The sequence below is a fragment of the Paroedura picta genome, chromosome 2, assembly GCF_049243985.1.
Source record: "Paroedura picta isolate Pp20150507F chromosome 2, Ppicta_v3.0, whole genome shotgun sequence".
In the NCBI taxonomy this organism is placed as follows: domain Eukaryota; kingdom Metazoa; phylum Chordata; class Lepidosauria; order Squamata; family Gekkonidae; genus Paroedura; species Paroedura picta.
In genome coordinates, this window is record NC_135370.1 from 35,515,028 (window position 1) to 35,538,578 (window position 23,551).

The following is a 23,551-nucleotide window of genomic DNA, read 5'->3' on the forward strand; positions in this document are numbered from 1 at the left end:
CGTCGGAGCTCACCTTTAAAGACGTTCATGACCAGTGGCCCACATACATGAAGAACTGTTTCTCTCTCCACATTCCTGCAGCTGTCGCTTCGTTCTTGTTAGTAAGAGTACCTCAAGGAGTGCGTGCGTAGATGATTGGCCTCAACCCTATTAGAGAGTAAGAATAAAAACTGAGGTGTATTTCTATAGCACATGTGAGATATGGCTTGGATGTGATGGAATACGGTCCAGAATGGGATTGTTTTAACTTTTCTCCCTTGAAACACAGGACAGGAGATACTGACTTTCCAAAGAATCCTGAAATTGGCACTGACAGCATTTCTAGAGACAGCCACGAATGCATGTGTTAGTGGTATACTGATAAAGTAGTGGTATACATGATAAAGTATTAATGTTTTCTTCTGTTAATATAGAGCCTCTTGTGGCGCAGAGTGGTAAGTCAGCCATCTGAAAGCTTTGCCCATGAGGCTGGGAGTTCAATCCCAGCAGCCGGCTCAAGGTTGACTCAGCCTTCCATCCTTCCGAGGTTGGTAAAATGAGTACCCAGCTTGCTGGGGGGTAAACAGTAATGACTGGGGAAGGCACTGGCAAACCACCCCGTATTGAGTCTGCCATGAAAACGCTAGAGGGCGTCACCCCAAGGGTCAGACATGACTCGGTGCTTGCACAGGGGATACCTTTACCTTTTACCTCTGTTAATATAGTCACTGAATGAAACATAAGTTGCTTCAATGCACAGGGTCATTGCAGAGGATCCAAATCCATGGAAGAGGCAGAGCTAATACCAGCTTCAAAATGGCAGTGCTAAACTCTGCAGCCTCCCTTTATTGTTTAGTGTTTTTTCTTATTGTGAATGTTTTAATTCAAATTGACAGCTATGTGATAGTTACCAAATTAATATTTATGTAGATCACAAATGTCTCTGAATGGACCTGACTTGCCTTATTTTTACGACAGTCATGTTTTCCTTACTTTCAGGGGCCTAAGAAAATCCGGTGGTAAGGGCAAGAAACAGGAAAAAGAAAATGCAAGAGGTTCTCTGGATAGCCGGTATTTATAGATTCATATTTCATTCTTAACATTGCTTCCCAAGACTGAAAGAATTATTTGAAATTTGAACTTTCAACTTTCTTACTTATTTTGGCTGCAGTAGACTTAACATAGTTATCATATTTGGAATTTTGAGTTAAATATATTTAGCATGGTATGGTTACAAAGGCAGAAGTTTATTGGAATCATTTACAATATTCATTTTATTTCAGAGGCTCCCGTGAATTACTGGAAGACAACAACTTATCTGCCTCTGATTCAGATTCCCCTATTCCCACTTGCATGCCTTTCTCTTGGTTTGGAGACAGCCATAAAGAGCACAGTTCTGGTAGCTCTCTGAGTTTTTCTCAAGGTGGACCAGATATTGCCATTGAACAGAGCCAAGAGAAGAACAGGAGCAAGGTAAATGTATACAAATTAGCTTTCTTTTGTGCATTTCCATTTGATGGCTGATGCTTGGACTTGACTGTACTTGTAACAGGTCCAGAACTGAAAGGAACTTATTCCAGTGTAACTTTAAAGCAGTCAAAATTTGTAATGAGAATAATTAGTTTTAAAAATCTGTCTTGATCTATCCTGATGTCTGGATTTCTTGTGCAGATAAAAAGGCATAGTGAATATGTGTTGGCTTCTGTTAGCTTTTCGAATGTAATTACTTTTGACTATTTTGTTGTTGTCATACAGCTTTTTAGAAGCAATTACATAAATACTCTGCTATAATATTCTGAAAAATTACATAGTTCTGAGGTATCTTTATATCCTAAGCCAAATTCCGTTGTACATCAGTCGTACCCCAAATGGTAAAATTACTCCCTATGGTTGCTTTATGCCCTGGGTGCCTTATTTGTAAATAGAAAGAAAACTGTTCAGCATCCGCACTTTGAGGATATTGTTTACTAATATACAAGTGACGGTGACCTAAGAGGAAAACTCCTTCGTTCTACCTCTGTATGTCCTCTCTCCCCCACACCAAATGCAACTGGGGTTGTAAATTTACCCCAGAAGAGTTTACCAAGTTTTACTATGAGTTCATTTGTATTATTCCCAAACCATCTTCCCCTTTTCTCCAAATAAGGATAGCGTAACAGTTCAAAGTCCTTTGTAACATTTTCAAAATATGTCCAAGTTACCACCAAAGAATCAGCAGATACCAGTAAAATTTGCATTCAGTAAGGTTCTCATAGCTAGCCCCTTGGCCTGGTATAGTTGTCAGCATAATTCTTTAATAAATAGTTACTCATTTACAAATAATAGGGCTCATGCAACATGTTTTGCCTGTTCTTTTAAAAAAGGCAGCGAACATGGCTTTGTTCAGCTGCCTGTTTTTTAAAATCGTGGGAAAATTGATCTGCCCATTTCAGAAATGTTTTATGTGTTGCCCATTTGTTGTCTCTTGCAGGTGTTAATTAGTATTAATCTGTTTTAAGCAGTAATAGCAGCCAGCCTGTAGGCTTGAAAATAATTGTGTCAACTTCCCTTCAGTTTTCATGGTTAAGAGAAAGTCAGCATTTTCTTTTTTAAAAAGGGTTTCCATCAGTGGCAGGTGTCTCTCTCATTTCCCCCTTCCCACTGCAGCTCAACATACTTCCTGAATAGAGAATAGGAATAGGTTACCCCAGGAACATTGGGGGCTGGGAGTTTGAGGTCTGTAGTGGATAGTAGGAATCGATTACCATCCCAAGGTCTGTGGAAATTAGGAGCATAAGATTTTTTCCTTCATATTTTTCGGTTCAGGTCTGTTGGACTCCAAAAAAATTAGGGTTTCCTGAAAAAACCTGGATCCCAACAGTGGTAAAGTATTTGAATCTGCGATTTTTTTGAAGACCAAAGCCAAAAAATACAGAGGGAGAAGAAACAGCAGCAAAGCCACAGAAAACAGCTAAGAGGTGGCTCAGCAGGGCCTGTTTTGGGTGGTCCCTTTAAACCAGACTGCTCAAAAGAGCCCACGATAGAGCCAGTCCTGCAGGGAGAACTCTCCCTTCAGGCTGGGCTAGGGCTCTGCTGGACAGCCTGGTTTAAACTGGACTGCCCAGGAGAGAGTCCACAAAGCATTGATTCTGCAAGAAAACTCTGCTGGGGCTCTCTGGCTGTTTGGTCAAGCTGCCCAAAAGAGCTCCATGAGGGAGCTCCCATGAGGGAGAATGCTCCCTCCAACTGTTGTGTGGGCTGGTTAAGGGGGCTACAGAAAAAAACAACCCAAACCACTTTAGCAGCAGGAGTAAATGCTCCATCCCCACAGCTGTTGTTCGGGTTTGCTGGTAATTCCTGAGTATATTTGGGACTTGGCTGGAGGGGAGGGGGTTGGTGTCAGTTCTGAAAAATCCCAGATACATTTGGGATGTGGTAATATAACCCACAAGAGCCTCTTGTGGCGCAGAGTGGTAAGGCAGCAGACATGCAGTCTGAAAGCTCTTCCCACGAGGCTGAGAGTTCAATCCCAGCAGCCGGCTCAAGGTTGACTCAGCCTTCCATCCTTCCGAGGTCGGTAAAATGAGTACCCAGCTTGCTTGCTGGGGGGGGTAAACGGTAATGACTGGGGAAGGCACTGGCAAACCACCCCGTATTGAGTCTGCCATGAAGATGCTAGAGGGCATCACCCCAAGGGTCAGATATGACCCGGTGCTTGCACAGGGGATACCTTTACTTTTACCTTTAATATAACCCCAAAATACCAGTAAGGAGTGTTTTTCAGGTACCTTTTCAGTTCAGGTAGACTTGAATTCACAACCCTAATGGAAATCCTGCTCTGGATTCAACCCATTGTTCACAAACATTGATAGAGACAAAACTTATTATCCTGCTTTGAAGCAAAAATAACTTAGGTGGGGAAAGTTGGCACTGTTGCAAGTTTTTCACCATATTTATTTAATAAAATTCTTTAAATTACCATACAAAAAATAAGTTGGCTCATTAGCTTAAGGCTACACATCTTACTATACATTTGCAAAGCCAGCTTTTAATTACTATACTTTCTTTAATCACAGCATGTAATGATGTGCTATCTTGTTCTTGCATGCCTGATGATTTCTATATGGTGATAATTTTCACCTAATAAATGTAGACTGTTTTGTGACTCCTTCAGCTCTTTATTGCTGTAGATTCTTTACTTGTTTCAGCTTTCTGTGTTAATGTTGTACATGCATGCACATTTGCAGTCATATTTACTTTTTTCTCTCTTGACCTACTGAAAGATTCCTTAAAAGTTTATTTTATTTATTTATTAGATTTTTATACCTCCCTCCCATATGGCTCCGGGCGGTTCTATTTACACAATCTTTGCAAACTGGCATTTCCTCATATATCTCAAATTTCATTATATTTTAATTTCCGTATTGAATTGTTTATTTTTATTTATATTTAATTCAATTTATATCCTGCCTCTGACAATGTCATCTCAAGGTGGCTTACAAAATAAAACAAGAAAACAATATACCCCATAAAATCCCCGTACAACATTAAAACCAGAGTACAGCACAACAGTCTTAACAGTAAAATCTCCCAGTCAATCAAGATGGAGGTATAAAGTCAACAATTCTCCCTTATTTCACTCAGCTGTTCCAACCTCAGGACTGCTCCCACGGTACTGACTGATGTCACTCAAGGCCCCAGATCTTCCATGCCCAGTGCATGGCACTTAACATAGGGCGGGACGCCCAGTTTGTTATTCTGGGCACACCCCCCCCCCGGCCTCAACCAAATGGCATTAATGGGTGTAATCTGCTTCAGTATGCAGTATTCTGGGGCTGGAAAAGCAGAATAAAATACCATAAATAAATACGATCTTAGTTAAGATAGGAGATGGCTGTCCGGGGGGGGGGGGGGGGGGGCTGCATCTAAATTGTTTTTTAATTTGAATTTTGGTTTAGAACTTTGGCATTCCCAGGCAACAATTTCTGGCTAACTGAATTTAAATATCTATCTCTATCAACTTGCATTGTTTGAGGGAGTAACTCATTTTAGAGAACTCCAGATCTCTACATATAAACACATGAAACTGCCTTATACTGAATCAGACCCTTGGTCCATTGAAGGCCATATTGCCTATTCAGACTGGCAGCTGCTCTCCAGGGTCTCAGGCAGAGGTCTTCCATATCACCTATGGCCAGATCTTTTAACTGCAGATACCAGAGATTGTACCTGGAACCTTCTGCGTGGCAAGCAGATGCCCTACATTGAGTTTGATATGGAGGCGATTTATTCAGTGGACCATAGAGCTGTCCTGAGGGATGAGGACATTTTTGCCCTTTGTTGCTTGTTTATGATGTGACTTTGGGGCCCAGTCTGGCTTCTGTTTGTTGGTAGGATGATTACTCTAGCTTTTCTTCAGAACTAGGTCATGCTGCAATTAGATGTGAACTGTTTAAACAGTGGGCTGCACATTGAAGGTATAAAGTATAAGTTGTTAAATTTTATTGAATGTTTTTCTTACACTGTGGCTTGAGGAATAAATGTTGAACTTCCCTAAGAAGCAGTTAAAGGAAACAGGGTAGGCAAAAGGATTTGTTCATCCATGGGTTGACCAGTACTTCTCCTTCCACAAATGTTTTTGTATGGGTAGATTTTTCATTACAATTAACTGCATTTTCATATTTGGTTAACTGTGACTGCTGCTTGGGCGTAATTTTTGATAATTTTTCGATGTGGTTTCTTGGGACAGTGAGAGCAAAATAGATCTGTTGTAACAAACATTGTAGATTACTTCTATGGGTATAGCAACTTTGAACCATCCATTGAAATTGAAAATGCTACAGTATTTCTCATATGTCCCTACTGTTTCGAGTTATATTCAAGTATATAATTAATACCTAGACCTATGTTCTTTATCACTTCTTTCCTTTCCACAAAGTGAAATATAATGTAATTCAGAATTCTTGGTTAGAGAAGCCTGAATCCTGTCTGGTCTTAGTTTTTTCTTGTGCTGAAACAAAACATGTTTGTTATGTTTGAATTTTGATCCTGAAGGGAAAATATGTTTATGGAAGAGTTAAAGATCAAGAGATTTTTAAAAAAGTAATGAAGTGAAAGAGTATAATTATTCCATCGGCACTTTTCATATCCTTAAAAGGGAAGGTTCACTGTGTCAGGAGCAGTGATGTGGCATTTAAATTTCCCAAATTAATACCTAGACCAGTGGTTCTCAACCACTCTAACGCGGTGACCCCAACTGCAGCAGCAGGGTCAGTGCATGCATTCATGCACGGGCAGCATGCACGTTCACACAAGTGCAGGCACACAACAGTCAGCCAAAAGACTTCCCGGGGAAGCCCCTTCCCCCCCAAAGAAGGCTGGAGTGGGCCCAGCCTGTACCTTCAGGGGAAGGTGATGGCGGCCGGAAGCAGCAGTGGGTGGCAGCAGGCGGCGGTGGCTGGCAGCGGCAGAAGAGCCATGGCAATGGCCGCCTCCACGCTGCCCAACAGTCGGGACGGCATGGGGGCAGCCATTGCCATGGCTCCTCCACCGCCCGCTGCTGCTTGCAGCTGTTGCCACCACTGCAGCAACCAACCTGGGGACTCCACAGAAGGGACCAGGCGACCCCAAATGGGGTTGTGACCCCAGGGTTGAGAAACATTGATCTAGATGATTAAATATGTTCATAAAAATATAAGAAGAGTCTGCTGGGTCAGACCAGAGTTTCATCTAGTCTAGCATCCTGTCTCACACAATGGCCATCTAGTTACTTACTATGGAGGGCCAACAACAGACGGCCTTCCCTTGCACAGATATGCAGAGGTTTACTGATTCCTTAGACCTGTCCTCCATGAACCTATCTAATCCCCCCTTTAACTCCCGTCATCTGGTAGCAAATCCCAAGTTTTCATCACAAAAGTATTCCCCTTTGTCCCAAATCAACTGTCAATACCTTCATTGGAAGTCCCTGAGTTCCGTTAGCAGGAAGGAGGAAAAGTTCTCTCTGTCAGTTCACTCTACCCCATGCATAATTTTAAACCTTTATCATGTTTCCAAGATCTGATAAGATCGAGTTAGCCTGGGCTATCCATAATAGGGCTTCTGATGTCTAAGAGTCTCATTTCTATTGCATGATTCAACACCTGTTTACCTGGTCAATCTAGGGGTTGTTGGAGTTACCTAGTGTCATGTTATTTGCTATAGTGACCTCCCTTATTTCTTTCTCTATTTCAAGATCAGTCTCAGGGCCTTAAGTGACCCTTAGGGACAGAATGAGGTGGCTAGATGGAGTCACTGAAGCAGTCGGTGCGAACTTAAATGGACTCTGGGGGATGGTAGAGGACAGGAAGGCCTGGAGGATCATTGTCCATGGGGTCGCGATGGGTCAGACACAACTTTGCACCTAACAACAACATAGCAGGGCCTAGTATCTCCCAGCTGTAACAGTGCAGAGTTAATTCATGAAAAAATAGCTACCTTTTCTTGAAATATAAGGTTTGATTCTCCATTATTGGCTTATGGTTAAATAGTGGGGAAAGGGGGACATTGATGTACTAACTGATTGACTTTCCAACTTGAGGTGTGTTCTCCTCTAAAGTAGCCAAGGGAACAAGTTAAGACTGTTGGTGTAGTACATGTGGGCTACTGCTGAGTAATAGAATTGTGAACTTGGACTAGGTAGAAAGTCACTGGCTGACTGTGGACAAGTCGTTAGGATTAAATGAAGATAAAATGCAAAGATCTTAGGTGTACCTTGCAGAATTAATAAAATACAAATACTGATTACTGTTAGTGCCCCTCCCAATCCATGTTTCTGTACTAAATCATAGTTCTCCTTTTATAGATAGAATAGATAGAAGAAAGGTTTATGCCTTTGAGCATTATGCATAGCCAAACTCCAATTTGCCATCAATCCCTCCAGAGCTTTGCCTCACAGCTCAGCCTGTCCTTCCTATTCCCTTTCTGCTTAATAGCTCATCTGAGAGAGTCAGTTCACTTCTGGGTCTCAATTTATACTTTGAGAACTGCTGCTGTTGTAAGGTGTTTAAGCATTTTAGCTTGTAACATTATATAGGTGTGTGTGTTTGTGTGTATGAATTTTATTTGCCTAAATTAATATGTGATAATTAAATCTTCACAGTAACAGTGAATGAAATTCAGCATATTGAGCATTCAGTAACTAGTTGTTAAACCTGGATAATCCTTGCACTTTTGCTCTTTCCCCTCCTTTCCAAGGTGTCCAGAATTCAAATGCTTCAATAAGCTACTGTCAGTTGTCTTGTACAAATCACAAACTATGGTTTGTTCTTTTCACTCCAAACTAAACTTTGGGCTATTCTGCACTTTTTGTCAGTTCTCACTGCCTGTTGCTTTGGTTTATTTCCTAATTTCTGTACACATTTTTGTGCCTTAATTGTCACTTCTTTTTTGTTATTCCCCCTTTTTTTCTAGTCCTTTAGAGACCATTTTTATCCTGATCTTTTTCTGGAAGCTGGTTTTGAGTTGCCTTTTTCCTTGTGGAGAATGTTTCTGTCTGTTTTCTTTGTCCTGTCCATTCCCACCCACCTTCAGCCCACTTTTTGATGATAGGACTGTCATTGTCAAACCACCCCCCTGAAGATGAGTGGTTTAATTTTGATTTTTTTTAATGGCACTAAAATATCACTGTACTGTGGTGACGGTAAGGTAAAACAGGTTCTCTGAATTCCCAGTTTTCTCTCTTTCTCTTTCTTAAATAAATCTTCAGCATTTACCCCTGTGGAGGTATGCCTTTTTCCTTCTGCATCTGTATAGGAAAAAGCTAGAGAGTTGCTTTAAAAAAAACCCTGGGAATTCAGAGAACCTGTTTAACCTATCAGTACAATGGGTGTGCTGATATTTGAGAGCCCAGGCCTGACTTGTCAGAAAACATAACTTTATTTTTGCCGTCAGTTCCTCAGATACATTTAGGTCGAAAGCGAATTACCAGCAATAGCAGCACTAGAAACATTCCCTTCATAATGTAGTCCTGAGGAGAGTTATACCCTTCAGTGCCCATTGATTTCAGTAGTATTAGATGGGTGTAAATATTGCACTGGTAGAATACTTTTAATATTTTCTGGAAGTTTGTTTTTACAAATCAATTAAATCCAAAATGTGTGTGTGGCAAGCTGGGAAAATGAATATAAATTACTCAAGTTAAAATTGAAGTTGATTGCAAATTAAAGCTGTTGGTTTTTTGAAACAAGACATGCTTTGGGTACTGTGTCTCCTTGCGATTTACAATCCCAAGGGGTAAGTTAACAAAACGTTATTTTCACTTGTTTGCAGAGTAGAATTGTCATAGATGATTCATACCATAGCAATCCAAGTTGTGATCTCTCAGGGTTAGTGACAGAGCCCAGTCTTTCAGGGCGTTCACACACTTTAACCTTCTCTTCAAATGAGGTGAGTTTTAGTGTGTCTGTGTGTATTGTTGATGTCACCATTCAGTCTACATTACACCATTTTGGTTTGTTTAAAATGAAAATAGTAGGTTATCATTTCATCTTAGTTTTTTGATAACCAAATATTGAAAAATGTACCCAAGCAAAGAACTTTTTACAAGCAACTATTTGCTCCCTAGTAGTTCTGTAGAGGAATTCAATATGCTGGGCTAAACCTACACAAGAAGCTGCTATATTGGATCAGGACTTTGGTTCATCATGGTCGGTATTGTCTACTCAGTCTGGCAGCAGCTTTCCAGAGTCTCAGACAGAGGTAGTTTCCATCACCTGCTACCTGATTGAACCTGGATGGAACCTGGAACCCTCTGGATGCCAGGCAGACGCTCTACCCCTGATCCACAGCCCCTCACTAACCATATTATGTGGATTGGTAGATCGTTTTATAAATAAAACATTGAATCTTCATAGCAAACTGTGGCACATGTTATCAAAGCAAGATTAAAATAGATATTAGATTCACCTATACAGTGTATTAAATATACATTTATATTTAGGTGAGAGTTAATTCAAAATGGTAACATTCTATATTTTTGGTGTTTTCATCAGCTAATCATATTTGCATGATAATTATTTTAATATTTATTAGTTTATTCAGTTTTCTAAACGATAAAAAATGAAAATCAGTTACATGTTAAATCCCTACTGGGTAGGAAGGCCATTAACAATTGGTGTCAGTAGCCAATGCCATTTATGCATTGGCGGTTCCATAGTAGAATTCTTGCCTGCTAACGCAGTTCACTTTGAGCTTGATTACATTTTCAAATATTGCAGCTTGTGTGAATGAAGTTTCTAATAGAATACAGAGCTCTCATTCATTTGTAAATGACAGGTGCTTGTCTTTTTATCGTAGTGGGTAATACTTACTCAATTCCTGTTAAAACAAACATGTGTCTGCATGGTCTCTGCATCACATTGGTGGTGCAGAGCAATGATTCAGAAATGTCTAGAGCTAGCTTTGTGTATGATTTCTCCCAAGTTTTGCTCAAAACTCTCAAGATACAAATCTTTGCCTACCTGCCTCTCTGACTTAGTCACATGGCTGAACCTAATGATGCATTGTGGACAGGTACCCCATTCTTACGACCAGAACCTTATCACACCCTGCTCTCAGACTATTTGGGGCTCCCACTGCAACATTCCTTCTTTCAGTCACCCACGGGCAGAGCAAAAGAGGAAATTCCACATCAGTTTTCTGGAGCTTCTGGAAGTCTTTGAACTTTACTCATCAACACAGGTGGCCATCAGCAGCATGAGCACTATGTAAACTGTGGCATAGTCCCATGCTCTGAGGAGCCTGTCCTGCTGTCTGTGTGAAAGAGATGTATGAAATCCGGTATCATCTTCATTGCCATTCATATTGTTGCCCAGGACAGTGCCTGTGCTGATGCCCTTAGTCACTAGCGCACTGTGGCTGAAGACCAAGAATGCAACAACTGGTACTTTAGTCCAATCTTCTGTCAGTGGATGTTTCCACACATAGACCATTTAGCCTCATTGTATCCCAGAACAGGGGAGGGTCATCGATCATTGATCTCTAAGAAATGTCTTCCTACACATTAGGGTTGCTCTTCTGTGCATCCTATCACCTTTGTTATCAAAATCCTGGGGCAAATGAAGAGAGATTGCATGGATTATAACTCTTGACCCCATTTTGGCCTCACCATCTGTAGTTCCCTACAGATGTCCCAAGAGTCATTGTAGCCTTCTTGCCAGGACTTGAAACTTCTTGTGACAACATCCCAGCAGGATCTTGTACCTGGACTCTGTGCACTAGCACCCTGGAGGGTGAAGCAAACTTAATGATTACAGAAGATCTGAGGGAGAATCCTTTTCAGTGTATGGAAGCCATCTATGAGGAGATCCTGCAGATGTGAGTGGAAGCAGTTTACCTTCTTTGCTTCCCAATGTGAGTAGAATCCATCTACCTTGCTCTTTCTTGCATCTGTTCTAGAGTACTTGCTACTTCTTCAGCCTCAGGCTAGAGCATTTTTCTTTCAGAGATCTCATCTCCGCGCCTCTTTTCAAAGAACAACCACTTTTCCAATGAATTCAGTTGAAACAGTTATTCTCAATAACTTTTAATAAAGCAGTTATTCCAGGGTCTTCCAGTCCGGACTCCGTCTCCTGAATAGGATCGGTCCTGAGGCATTGAATTGGGTCTCTGGCTACAGCTGACATCAGCCTCACCACTCTGAAAGTGACTTTTGTTTTCTCTGAACGTTCTTCAGGATGAGCTGCAGACCTTTGTACACTGAGACATCATTTTTCATCAAGAGAACGTGAAGGTGATGCCTGACAATAGCCTTTTTACAAAGGTCATCTTAGGCTTTTACTTGAATCAGAATTTGATTCTACTGAACTTCTCCCCCTCACCAACCACAGATATAGTCCTTTGACCTGAGCATGGTATTTTCTTTTTTCTTTTTTTTTTTGGTCCTGGATAGCATTTTTCAGACAAGACAAGAAACTATTCATGTTACTTCTGAGCATATATAGTGTGAGGCTGTGTTCATGAGGAAGAGGTCTTCATGTCAAGAAACTAGCTGTGGCAACTTTTGAATCGTTGCTCTCTCCACTTACCAATACTATCCATGTGAATGTATAGATGACCACTCAGTTACAGATACACAGCATTTTTATAAAATACTGTGCTAGATTCAGTCATATGTGAATTAAGGTGATTCTCATTGTTGAACTTCACAGTCCTTCATGAGATACCTGGTCACTGGGTTGCAATTGCTGTTTAAAAATTCAGCTGTTCGTGGAACAGATATGGTTTCTTAACCGTATTGGCTGACCTCTCTTTCTTTCTTTTAAAATTGTGTCATGCTCTTCAGTATTTAGACAAGTACAATTCTTCATCTTTCTTCTGTCTGGAGATTTTACAGGAATATGTTTCACTATGTTATCTTATGATAGAAATTGTTATGGCTTACCAGTTTTCAAGGAAGAATGCATTGGGACCAGTTTTAAAAAACTAATATTGTTTTAAGTAAATGTACATACTTTATTTACTGAAAATAGTTTGATAAAGCGGTTTTATTTTTACAAAATACTGATTTCCATTAGAGGCGGAAGACCTGACATTTTAGAACTGAGTGTGAAGAAAGATGTTCTGAAGTCAAAGACATTGCTTACCAGTGCATCATTGAAATCTATTTTGTTTTAAATGATCTAGTTATTCTTAAATTGTTACTTTTTTGGTGTATTTTCAAATGACCCACAAAACTACAGCACAAATAGAACCACCAAAGAGCAAGGTAGAATCTGTGTGTGGTGGGGTTGGGCTTGAAATTAACAAGACATAAAAAACACAACTAATTTTTCAGTTTTATAGCTTAAACTGAAATGCACATTGCATCTTCAGCCATGCAAGCAGCTACCATGGAACATTGACTTTGCATAGTTCTCCTGCATATGCAGATTTAGCACAATCTTAATTCGGAAGCCTTTTATGCTTCCTGCAGATAGCACAGTAAGAAAATGTGGTAGTCATCAAGGAATTCACAAACCAGAAAAACATCTGTAATAATGTTACATGTCACAGTTATAATCTAAGGCAGTGATTCCCAAACAGGGGTCCATGGACCACTGAAAGTCTGCAGGAGCTCTGGAGGGGGGGGGTCTGTGGGAACTCTGGAGGGGATCCACAGCCTTTTGCCTCCTGAGTTAATGGTCTCTGCCACAAGTTGGGAAACCAGTCCCTTCCATTGCTCTCCCTCCCACTCTCCTGAGTGTGAGTTCTCTCATGGTTTCTGTGCCTGGGAGGAAGTGGAGCCTGTATGCCTACTCCTGACTTAAACTGCCTCTGATCTCTCACCCTCTCAGTCCTTCTTGAGCCTGCCTGTTAACATGAGGGGTGATGTCACTTCCAGCTACATATCACTTCTGGGGGGCATGCCAGGGAGGCGCGGCCAGCTGACATCACTTCTGGAGCTCCTTGAAGCATGAAACATTATTTCAGGGGCTCCTCCATGGTCATAAGGTTGAAAAAGGCTGATTTAAGGAAATGAGCTGTAAGTCTAGGAGGGAAAAGGATGATTTGATAAACAGTTTTTTCAACCCAGTTACAACTGGAAAAAGGCTGGCAGAACTTGTTACAGGTAGAATGAATTAAATATGAAGAAAAGTTATTATGAGTCCACGTGGCAAGTCTGAGTAGAAATAGAATTTAAATGAATATGGGTGCATGATCATTACAGATTTCAATGTTTTTGTTTTGTGGTATTAATAAGTAAATTATGAAAGATCAGCTGTGTAGGCTTGTCCAAGAGATAAAACCTCCATTGGCCAAAGATTATGTACTAAGTTGCTAACTTTAGATCTGGGGTACACAACATGTTGCCTTCCTAAACTTCTCACCACATCCCTAGTCTGGAGTTCAGTGAGAGTTTGGTTTGTAGGTGGAAACTTCTGGCTGCATCCCAGCGTACAGACAGCAGAGAGGTGGATCCCTGATGCCCAGGGCAGGCTTCTGGGGTACAATACAGACATTTCCCGTGAGGAACTGTTGTCTGAACTGAGATTCAGCGTTCTGACACATACACACACTAGGGGAAATTTCTTCATGCATTCCAGGAACCTGCATTTGCAAGACTAGAAAACACCCAAAAGCTGGTATTCTGACATCTCCCCTTTAAAAAAAAAGTTACTTAGGGGATAATGGAGCCAAATGATGTCACAAGGCTGCCCACTGAGTTCCATTCGTGATCCATGATGGGCCTTGTGACTGCTTTTGAGTTGTGCACCCCCTGCTTTACAGAAATCTGTTGTTGTTTCTAGGTTTGGAAATCATATTTCCAAAAGAGGAGAAAAGAGAAATGTTTCCTTCATAATGCGAAAAAGCCCTTGCTGTTCTGTCTGAAATTCACTATTCTTATATTTAGATTTGCGTTTACATATGCATCTAAATCATAACCTTAAATGCCAAATTGTAAAAAATTGTTTCTCGCCATCCTGTCAGTATAGCCCTAGTCTAAGTTGATAGATATATAATCTCCCTCACATGGTTCTTATCCTGAAATTTCAGTTCTTTTTTTCCTTTTTCTTTGCATTGGCTCGTATCAGCATTCATATGTGGGCATTTCTGTATATTTTCTATGTGAGAGAAACATTGAGTTCTGAACCTAGAAGAATAGCAGCTGAAAGCAAGACAGATGCGGGGGGGGGGGGGGCTGTGTTTGTGTGAAGCAATAGGACAACGTTTGAGTCTAGTAACACCTTTAAGACCAACCAAGTTTAATTTGGGGTATAAGCTTTCACATGCATGCATACTTCTGCTCATGAAAGCTTATACCTCAAATTAAACTTGGTCTTAAAGTTGCCACTGGACTAAAACTTTGAAAGCAAGATTTTTCATGGACATGCATGTTTTATCATTTCATTTCACATGTTTATTTCAGTATGTTTCTCAAAGTTACAGGAAAGTAGATTTTACTGGACATTAAACCACTTGCGGGGGAGATCACAAACTTGAATACCTAGCTATTTTTATTTTTTGATGTAATCATGGGTTTGAATCAAGTTTATTTAATGGTTATTTTTAAATGGCTATATTAGAAGCACAGAGTAAATTATTCTTAGACTGAACCAGTAAATTACATTTTCTGTTTAGTCAGTTGAACGCATGCTATTTTACGGTGCTTGGTTTTACTTGGTCAGACTTCAGATGATGAACCATCGAGTACGGGAAAACAAAATCAGTGGCACAATCGGCCCATTTCTGAATGGACGACACAACAAGTATGCCATTGGCTCATGGGAATGAACATGGAGCAGTACATAACGGAGTTTACAGCCAAGAGTATAGATGGGCAACAGTTAATGCTGCTTGACAGTGATAAATTAAAGGTAAGCTTGTGTCCTAATATGAATCTGCACACATTTTTAATAGCATAAAGAATGATGAACCTGGATTTGTTGTCTAGGATATAGACAGCAACAACAAAAATTTGGATCTTAATAACATACCAAAACCGTTCTATATCATTCATACTTTTTTATAATGGTTCTTTCAATTCATCATAGACTCAGCAATTGGAAGAGACCCACTAAGATAGAGTATCCTTAACTTTATAAAACTTATTTTCATTAAAGTTGTAAGCAAGGAGAAGACACAGTTTGTGTTTTCATTGCTGAGTTGTTAAAATTATCAAGAGTTCCCTAAAGAACTGGTTTTTATTCCCTGTTTTTCACTACCTGGCTTTTATTCCCTGTTTTTCACTACCCAAAGGAATCTCAAAATGGCTTACGATCAACTTCCCTACACTCTGTGAGGTAGGTGGGGCTGAGAGAGCTATGACGGAACTGCTCTGTGAGAATTATTCTAAGAGGACTGTGACTAGCTCAGGGTCACCCACCTGGTTGCATATGGAGAAGTGGGGAATCAAACCCAGTTCTACAGATTAGAGTCCACCACTCTTAACTACCAGACTACTCTTTAACCACTACTTCAAGGAGCCTTATAAACAAATTTGGATTTAAACTATTGATGTAACACTTATGAAAACTTTGCTGAAGAAAACCATTTTTTTCTTGTGTGGGGGGAACTGGAAATGTTGGGGAAATAGATACTTTCTTATCAAGCCTAAACCCCTCCCCCCTGGGGCTGACCCGGCAATGCGTACAGGAGGCAGACTATTCTGGTCTGCGCTGGACTGGTGGGTTGGAAGGGAATGTAATGGGGTTTTGCTGCCAGAGGGTTTGTAGCTGGATTTTATTGATATTTTTATTGGAGTTTTATTGTAAACCCCCATGAGCCAGCTTGGCCTGGGAGTGGTGGTCAATAAATCAATCAAATAATAAACTCTTTAGCAGCATAAAATGCATCATTTATAGCTTCGGCCTAAAAGTATCCTTTTATTTGTTTGTTTTAAAATAAACATGTCTTGGTTGCCCACAAGCAGAACTATGAAATACATCCAGTTCTAGCAAAAGAAAAAGGCCGAGTTGCAGACTCCTGCGCATTGTGCTATTTTAGCACTTATTTCTTGTTCAAACCATCTGAAAAATATTTTAAAATGTTTAAAGTATGTAGAAGTTATCTAATACTGTTGATTATACTACAGATTTCGGGTGAGCCTTATTATCAAAATTGTTCCACTCATTCCAAAAATATTTCTCATTTTAAAATGCTCCTCAAAATGTCCAGTTTTTTATGGGAAAAATTGCGTAGTCATCCAAAAGGGGGAAAAAAATCTGTGTCATTTCTCCCCCAGTATTATTTTGGGGTTAAAGGTATCCCCTGTGCAAGCACCGAGTCATGTCTGACCCTTGGGGTGACGCCCTCTAGCGTTTTCATGGCAGACTCAATATGGGGTGGTTTGCCAGTGCCTTCCCCAGTCATTACCGTTTACCCCCCAGCAAGCTGGGTACTCATTTTACCGACCTCGGAAGGATGGAAGGCTGAGTCAGCATTGAGCCGGCTGCTGGGATCGAACTCCCAGCCTCATGGGCAGAGGTTTCAGACTGCATGCCTGCTGCCTTACCACTCTGCGCCACAAGAGGCTCATATTTTTGGGGTAGGGGGAGCTTTGCCCTGAGCTCCACAACTCTACTTTGAGCTACAGACTTTCATTATGGAAGACCAATCAGCTTTTTGTTCATAATACTGTTGTTAATTACTGTTGTGGTGGTGGTGGTGAATATTTTTGATTTCTGTCCCACCTAAAACAAAAGCTGTTTAAAAACAAACATAGGAAATGTATTGTTTCCTTGGGCATTTTGGGTAAAGCGTCAGGGGGAAGTGGAACATGGCCTTGTTTATGCACTTTAGAATCTGGCTGTTGGCTATTTCTTAGTGATAAATTACATTAAACCCATAAAAATAACATCTAAAACTTGTTTTATTACTTTGAAAATGTGGAAGAGAACTCACCAAAAGGTTTTTCTAATCTTGTTGGATGTTGCCATCTGCTGATTAAAAACATTACTGCACTTTGCTATCAATATATTTCTAGCCAGTTTGGTGTAGCGGTTAGGAGTGTAGACTTCTAATCCGGCATGCCAGGTTCAATTCTGCACTCCCCCACATGCAGCCAGCTGGGTGACCTTGGACTTGCCACAGCACTGATAAAGCTGTTCTGACCAAACAGTGATACCAGGGCTCTCTCAGCCTCACCTTCCTCATAGTGTGTCTCTTGTGGGGAGAGGAAGGGAAGGAGATTGTAAGCCACTTTGAGCCTCCTTTGGGTAGAGAAAAGCAGCATATAAGAACCAACTCTTCTTCTTCTTCTAGCTTTTCCTTTACAAGTTAAAACAGTTCAAAAATTATAACTTCTTCCAAGGAGTACAGGATGGGGTATTCCTTGTACAAATCCAAATTACATGCACACAAAAGCTCATATCTTGAATAAAACTTAGTTGCTTTTAAAGGTGCCACTAGGCTCTAAATTTATTCTGTTGCTTCAGACCAACAGTTTCCTGCTAAAATCTATAGTATAAAGTGAGACAGTTCATTGTTTTGTTTTTTGATCAAAACAAAAGTGGGGAGTTTGTTAGATGGAGAAATGGGAATCCACTCGAGGGACCCACTGAACTAAATTACCTTACCTGGCCACATCTGTCCAAGTCCTGCATTTGTAGCCACAGTTCTGCTTTGCATGCACCAAGAGCGCACCTGTGACCAGAGTGCTTATTGTTTTCTTTTGGACTTGAAAGTAACTGGTTCAATAACTAAGGACAATAAAACATATCTCCAGTTCTTATAGACCCATTATGCACGGGGGGAATAACGCACATTCGGGGTGGAATGGCGGCGACTAAAATCACGGATAACGCACGGTGCCGGCTGCAACCGGCCGCAGCTTCGGTGCATGCCGCCGAAAAAGCTGCGTTCGCGAAATGCGGAAGAAAGCACAGCTTCCGGGTGACCGGGGCGCAACCAGAAGTGGCGCTGGGATCGCAGCGTGCATAATCGGTTACTCTGGGTTTTGCCGCCGTCGCACCCCGCCCCGTGCATAACCGGTGTGCGTCGCGTCTTCCCCCTCTGCGTTTTCCATGTGACCCAAAATCGTCGTTTCGGCGGCCATGCATAATGGGCCATATGGAGGATAATTACCTAAAATTATCTTATTGAACAGATGCCTAAATGAGCTACGATTTCAGGGCAGGTGGATTTAGGATGTTAAGAGATTCTGTAAAGTCAGACCCAGCCAAAAATATTTGTTTTAAGTTTCAGTAGCAATCAACAGAGACAACTGATTAGACTACAGTGGCAAGCTTTCCTGGAGGAATAGGTGCTCCATACAAGGCAGCAGAAGTTTTCAAAAGAAAACATTTGAATTTAACCCAATCATCAGTTGGTTACCAATGGAGCTTTTGAAGTTTATCTGCCCCCACCAACTGATGATAGCCCCCAATCTGGACGAGTTGGGTGTCAAGGGCAGTCTGTGGTGGTTGCTGGGACCCCCTTGTGAGGGTAGCAGGACCTTAAAGAGCTAAGTGGGGATTAAAACCTCTTTGAATTAAAACAATGTATTGGCCACTAATTCACAGTGCTTGATCCAGTGCAAGGCACAGCCCTGGATCTATCAGAGATATGAGCTTTGTTTGTCCCAGGCTCAAGGTGAACTCTTTTAGTTCCCAGCCAATAAACAGCTGGTATTGCATAAAATTTTATTTAAAAATAATCTGAGCACTCTAGATCTCATTTTACAAAGCATTACGTAGATGCCCAGAACACTGGCATTCCCCCCAAAAGTCAATCCTATATAAGCATAGCTCATTCCATGCCCAAGTTCCGTGCCCCAAAAGGGAAAGCAGATTTCACTGAATTCCAGATCTGAGAGATTCAGAGATTAGCAGATGTGGCCAGTTTATACAGATGATGTTATGTAGGTCCACACTTGACTTTACTAAACCTTTTGATTCATGCTTTCTGAAGGCATGGCGCTAGGTACCTCTGAGATCCTAAAGAATAATGGTTGCAAACTCTGTTCCATCTGTTCTTGGATTTATCCTGGACAGAAAGACATGTATTGTTAAATTATCCTTCAAGGCTGAAGGTTAGATAGCTACAGCAGTGAATAGATGCATGTTTGCAAATGTATACAAAAACCTAAAAGCAAACTCTCTGGCCTGTTTCAATACAGTGAAGTTAAAATTTGCCATAACTCCAGCATTATAAAGTACAGTATTTGCTGGCGTATAAGACTACTTTTCCCCCCTGAAAAACACTTCATTTGGGATAGACATAGCTGCCCATAGTGGCCCATAGTACTGTAATGTGATGTAACAAACTCTATATTTTGAGTGGAAATGTTGGGGGGTTGTCTTATACGCCAGCAAATACGGTATATTAAAAACCAGGTGCTTTACTGTTGTGCTAAATAGAATGCAGTCTGCCGAGTCTTAGAATCCAAAAAGAACAATATCCAGAGAGGGGAAGGAGAGGCAGAAATTAGGAGGTTAGAGGTGTGGAGAAGTGATACAGTTTCAGATGCTGTTTAAATACTTCCAAGGAGCAGGGTGAGCAGTTGTAAAGGTACTAGCAAGTTCTAAAGGGGGCAGCAAGATAAAAAGGACAAAGATGTAAAATAAAGTAACTGACCTAAGGTTTTTGCCAAGACAAAAGTACCTGCAGAGCAAAGGCAACTGGAGAACCAATGAAGAAAAGGTCCACAAGGGGATAAAGAACCAAGATATTCTAAAAATAAAAAGCAGACTTAACTGAATCTGATACATAAATGGAAGCTAAAGAAGAGAGCATAGTAAAATAGAAATGTGGGCAAAGTGAGTTACTGGGGCGGGGAGGGGGAATCAAACCAGCAATAGAATTAAGGATAAGGGGAGGGTGAAGCTGAAAATATATATATATATATACACCAGCAAAAAGAGAACACAGTACTCCAAGTGAGAAGTAATAAGTGAATAAAATAGCTTACTAGGACAACCTACACACAAATAAAACCAGTTTATTTAAAACTTGGGATCAACTGTTTTTTAAATTTTTAGAGAGTTAAAAAGGCTTCACGGTCCCGTCTTTGGAAGATGGATACATAAATACCTAAGGTGCGTGTGAAAGCATATTCACCACAAGTGAACTGATGTGTGTTTTGTGGGACCGCTGTCTCCTTCGCCTTCCTTGCAGGGTCAAATACACTTGGGATGGGGATAGTTTTTTTGTGAAAGAACAGCCCCATCCAAAAAGGTTAAAATCCCCACTCTTCCCCCTGCCCCCCTGTTGTCTGATCAAAATCACAGCCATAGTGGCTGCATTTCATAGGAGGGGGAGAAATGTCCTGAGAAAAGATCGCAGAACTATACAGAAGTTGCCGTTTTACTTTCCAACCAAGACCAGATTCCATTAAAAACAGAACCTTTCTGAATGCAAAGAAATCACCTACTTGAAAGTTTAGTTTTGTCCTGAGAAGGTGCTGGTAAGGGCACTGATGGGACAATACTGTTTTTGTGCCTAGACCAGCACTGCAACTACAGCTCTGAAATTTAATCACATGCCCCTCTTCCTTTGACAGGCCCTGGGAGTGTCCAGTCAAAATGACCGATCGACAATAAAGAAGAAAATTAAAGATATCAAAAAGACGCAAGAAAAACTGGAGAAACAAAAGGAAAAGTTTCAGAGGAAAGAGCGGGAACTTCGGCGAGGGGGCCGAGTGGTTGCTACTGCAGAGTCAAGCTGCTAAACTGATTTGAGCTGCCAGGCGCAACGAAGTACCCTGGTGTAGTCTCAAGGGCTAACCGGGACCTATGCCAGGGTAATGCCTCATTATGTTAATTTTATCACAGACTGTACTTCAGCTGGAAGAAGTGTAATAATTGTATATTACTGTATAATTATGGATCGGGGCGGAAGGAAAATGATAGCTATACTTTATAGGCTTTTTACCTCCAGTTTCTATAGTTGTCCCCCATTTATATGATTCACTAAATGAAATATTTTCAATTTTTTATATTTAGATCACTTATACTAATGAGTATTAAATTAACTTTTGTCTTAAGTAAGGTGTAAATACGTGTTTGGCTGTCCTAACTTCCTGAAGTGTGTATTGAAAGCGAGATATACCGTTTATGAAAAATAGAATGGGATGCAAGTATCAATATAATGGGTAATATCTGGTATAGACACAACAATCAGGTCGTGTTTTATTGGAGATAGTCTGCCATTAGTTTTGTATAGGGAAAAAATTAAGTTTTTAAAATAAATAATAGAAAAATTAATAATTTAATCATAGTTCAAAGTTTGTTAAATTCTGTATTTTCCAGAGTCCATTTTAAATTCAGAACCTATTGTAGTAATATAATTTACAACTTACTTATTTTTCTGGAATATCACAAAATTTCTAAGTGGTCTAGTATGCTGCAGCAGGATTTCAAAGCTTATAGATCAATTTTATACACATTTTTGTATGTTATACAGTTTTATAGTATGCATGATGAACAAAATCAGTTTGTATTACACATATTTCACTTTCCTACTCAAGATACGTCAGGACCAAAATTATATATTTTTGTAATTTTACGATTCTGATCTTCCAGGCATAAAAAATTGGACTAGCAGGGAGGAAAAGGCATCAGCAGAACACAAGGCCTCTGCATTATATATGACTACATTGTAGGCTACAAAACTCTGTTCCTCTTAATGCATTGCATTTGTTTTCCAGAATAGCATGAAACACGCCTGCTTTTGGTTTACACCGCAATCTATTGTACAAAAACAAAGAATGCTTCAGTGATACTTATGAAAAATTGAATAAATTTCATTCAAAGCACAAAACTTTGGGTATGTTACAGAGACTGTTTTATAACTACAGCTGTACTCCTAGACCTACCTCAAAGTAAATCTGATTGAATGAAGTGGGACATTATTCTGAGTAAACATACACAGGACATCCATGTATATGATGCTGTTTTCTGATGAAAAATCCAATGTGGCTCACTGATGCTGAAGAAATCCACATTGGGGAGGCAGCCAGACTATGCTGTGTTTCTGCAACCCTTGGTTAACCTCAAATACAGAGCATGCCGTACATCATATTTGATGTATAAGCTTTCTGTGTTTACTGCCCTCACATCAGATAGGGAGAAGTGGAAAGTAGCTCCATCTTAATCCCACTATTACAGGGGGATCTAGTTGGATGCTGGATCACCACGGAGATGAGCTTGCTGAAGTCAGAAAGAAAACATCAGCTGGCTTCTAGATTGGCCAGAAACCAATGCTTCCAGGCCAAGAGTACCTTTCTGTATTGCTCCCAAAGCATTATGTATACCGGGCTATTCGGTATAAGGTTTGGAGAGGTTGTGTTCTGAGAACTGGTGCCCTCTTATTGTTCAAGTGTGCTTACCGAAGCCGCAGACACAGTGGTGACAGGTAAGGAGTCCGTCACGATTCTTGTCACCTCCATCTTACCCCGTAAGACGTACTGGTGAAGCTCTCTGGTCTTGGGCGGGTGACAGATCTTTAATTTCTACCTAGACAGAAGCATACCCAAACTTGTGCTTGATGAATTTGATTATGTTCTTTCTCAGTTCCTCAGGTGATCTTTCGTCAATCCCAAACCAGGTGTGGGTAGTGTTATGTTCCTAACCAGAGCTTTGGAAAATCCTGGAGATTTTAGATATAAAATCAAACTTATAACTTTACAGAATTCTTTAATATAGCATTAAACACAGTATAGAGTATTGTTGCCAAAATTAAACAAAAACATGTACAGTCTACATTAATAATACCTATCTTCCATAATTTTTGTACCAAATGTTTTGAGTAAAATCTTGTCTTTTAAAAAAAATGCCATAGGATTTGTTTGCAGTGTACCCTGAATTTTGGAATAGGCCTTCAAGAAAAGATTATTTTAGTCTGGAAATTAGTTGTGATGCAGGGAGAACTCCTCCCCCCCCCTTGGGGGGTGGGGGTGGGGAATCCTGAAAATCTTTTAGGTTCTGTAGAATCCTAGTGCACTGGTTTTGACTGTTCTTATCTTTGCTGGAAATATATCTTGCAAATCTACCCATCAACTGCAAGGTGAGACTTAATTTTCAAACTGATCAAGCTCTACTGTTTCGCTGCGATGCAAATTCAGTTTCACAAATGTACAGATTGTAGAAGACTGGCTGCCAAATATGGTAGCTTAAATTTCTGAAGAAAATTCATT

The 23,551-nt window shown here is 40.4% G+C and overlaps 1 protein-coding gene across 2 annotated transcripts in view; it reads left to right on the forward strand.

The window, feature by feature from the left end:
* LOC143829214 (neurabin-1-like) overlaps positions 1-22,176 on the forward strand; it is a 60,826-nt gene extending 38,650 nt beyond the window's left edge. Inside the window, exons 15-19 of one of the 2 annotated variants that reach the window (XM_077319712.1) lie at positions 979-1,050; positions 1,263-1,452; positions 9,268-9,384; positions 15,105-15,293; positions 20,918-22,176. In XM_077319712.1, the coding sequence (XP_077175827.1) occupies positions 979-1,050; positions 1,263-1,452; positions 9,268-9,384; positions 15,105-15,293; positions 20,918-21,085 (736 nt within the window). In that variant the 3' untranslated portion in view covers positions 21,086-22,176. The remainder of the gene's footprint in view (positions 1-978; positions 1,051-1,262; positions 1,453-9,267; positions 9,385-15,104; positions 15,294-20,917) is intronic. The other variant, XM_077319713.1, reaches the window with a different exon arrangement.
* The last annotated feature ends 1,375 nt before the right edge of the window (positions 22,177-23,551 follow it).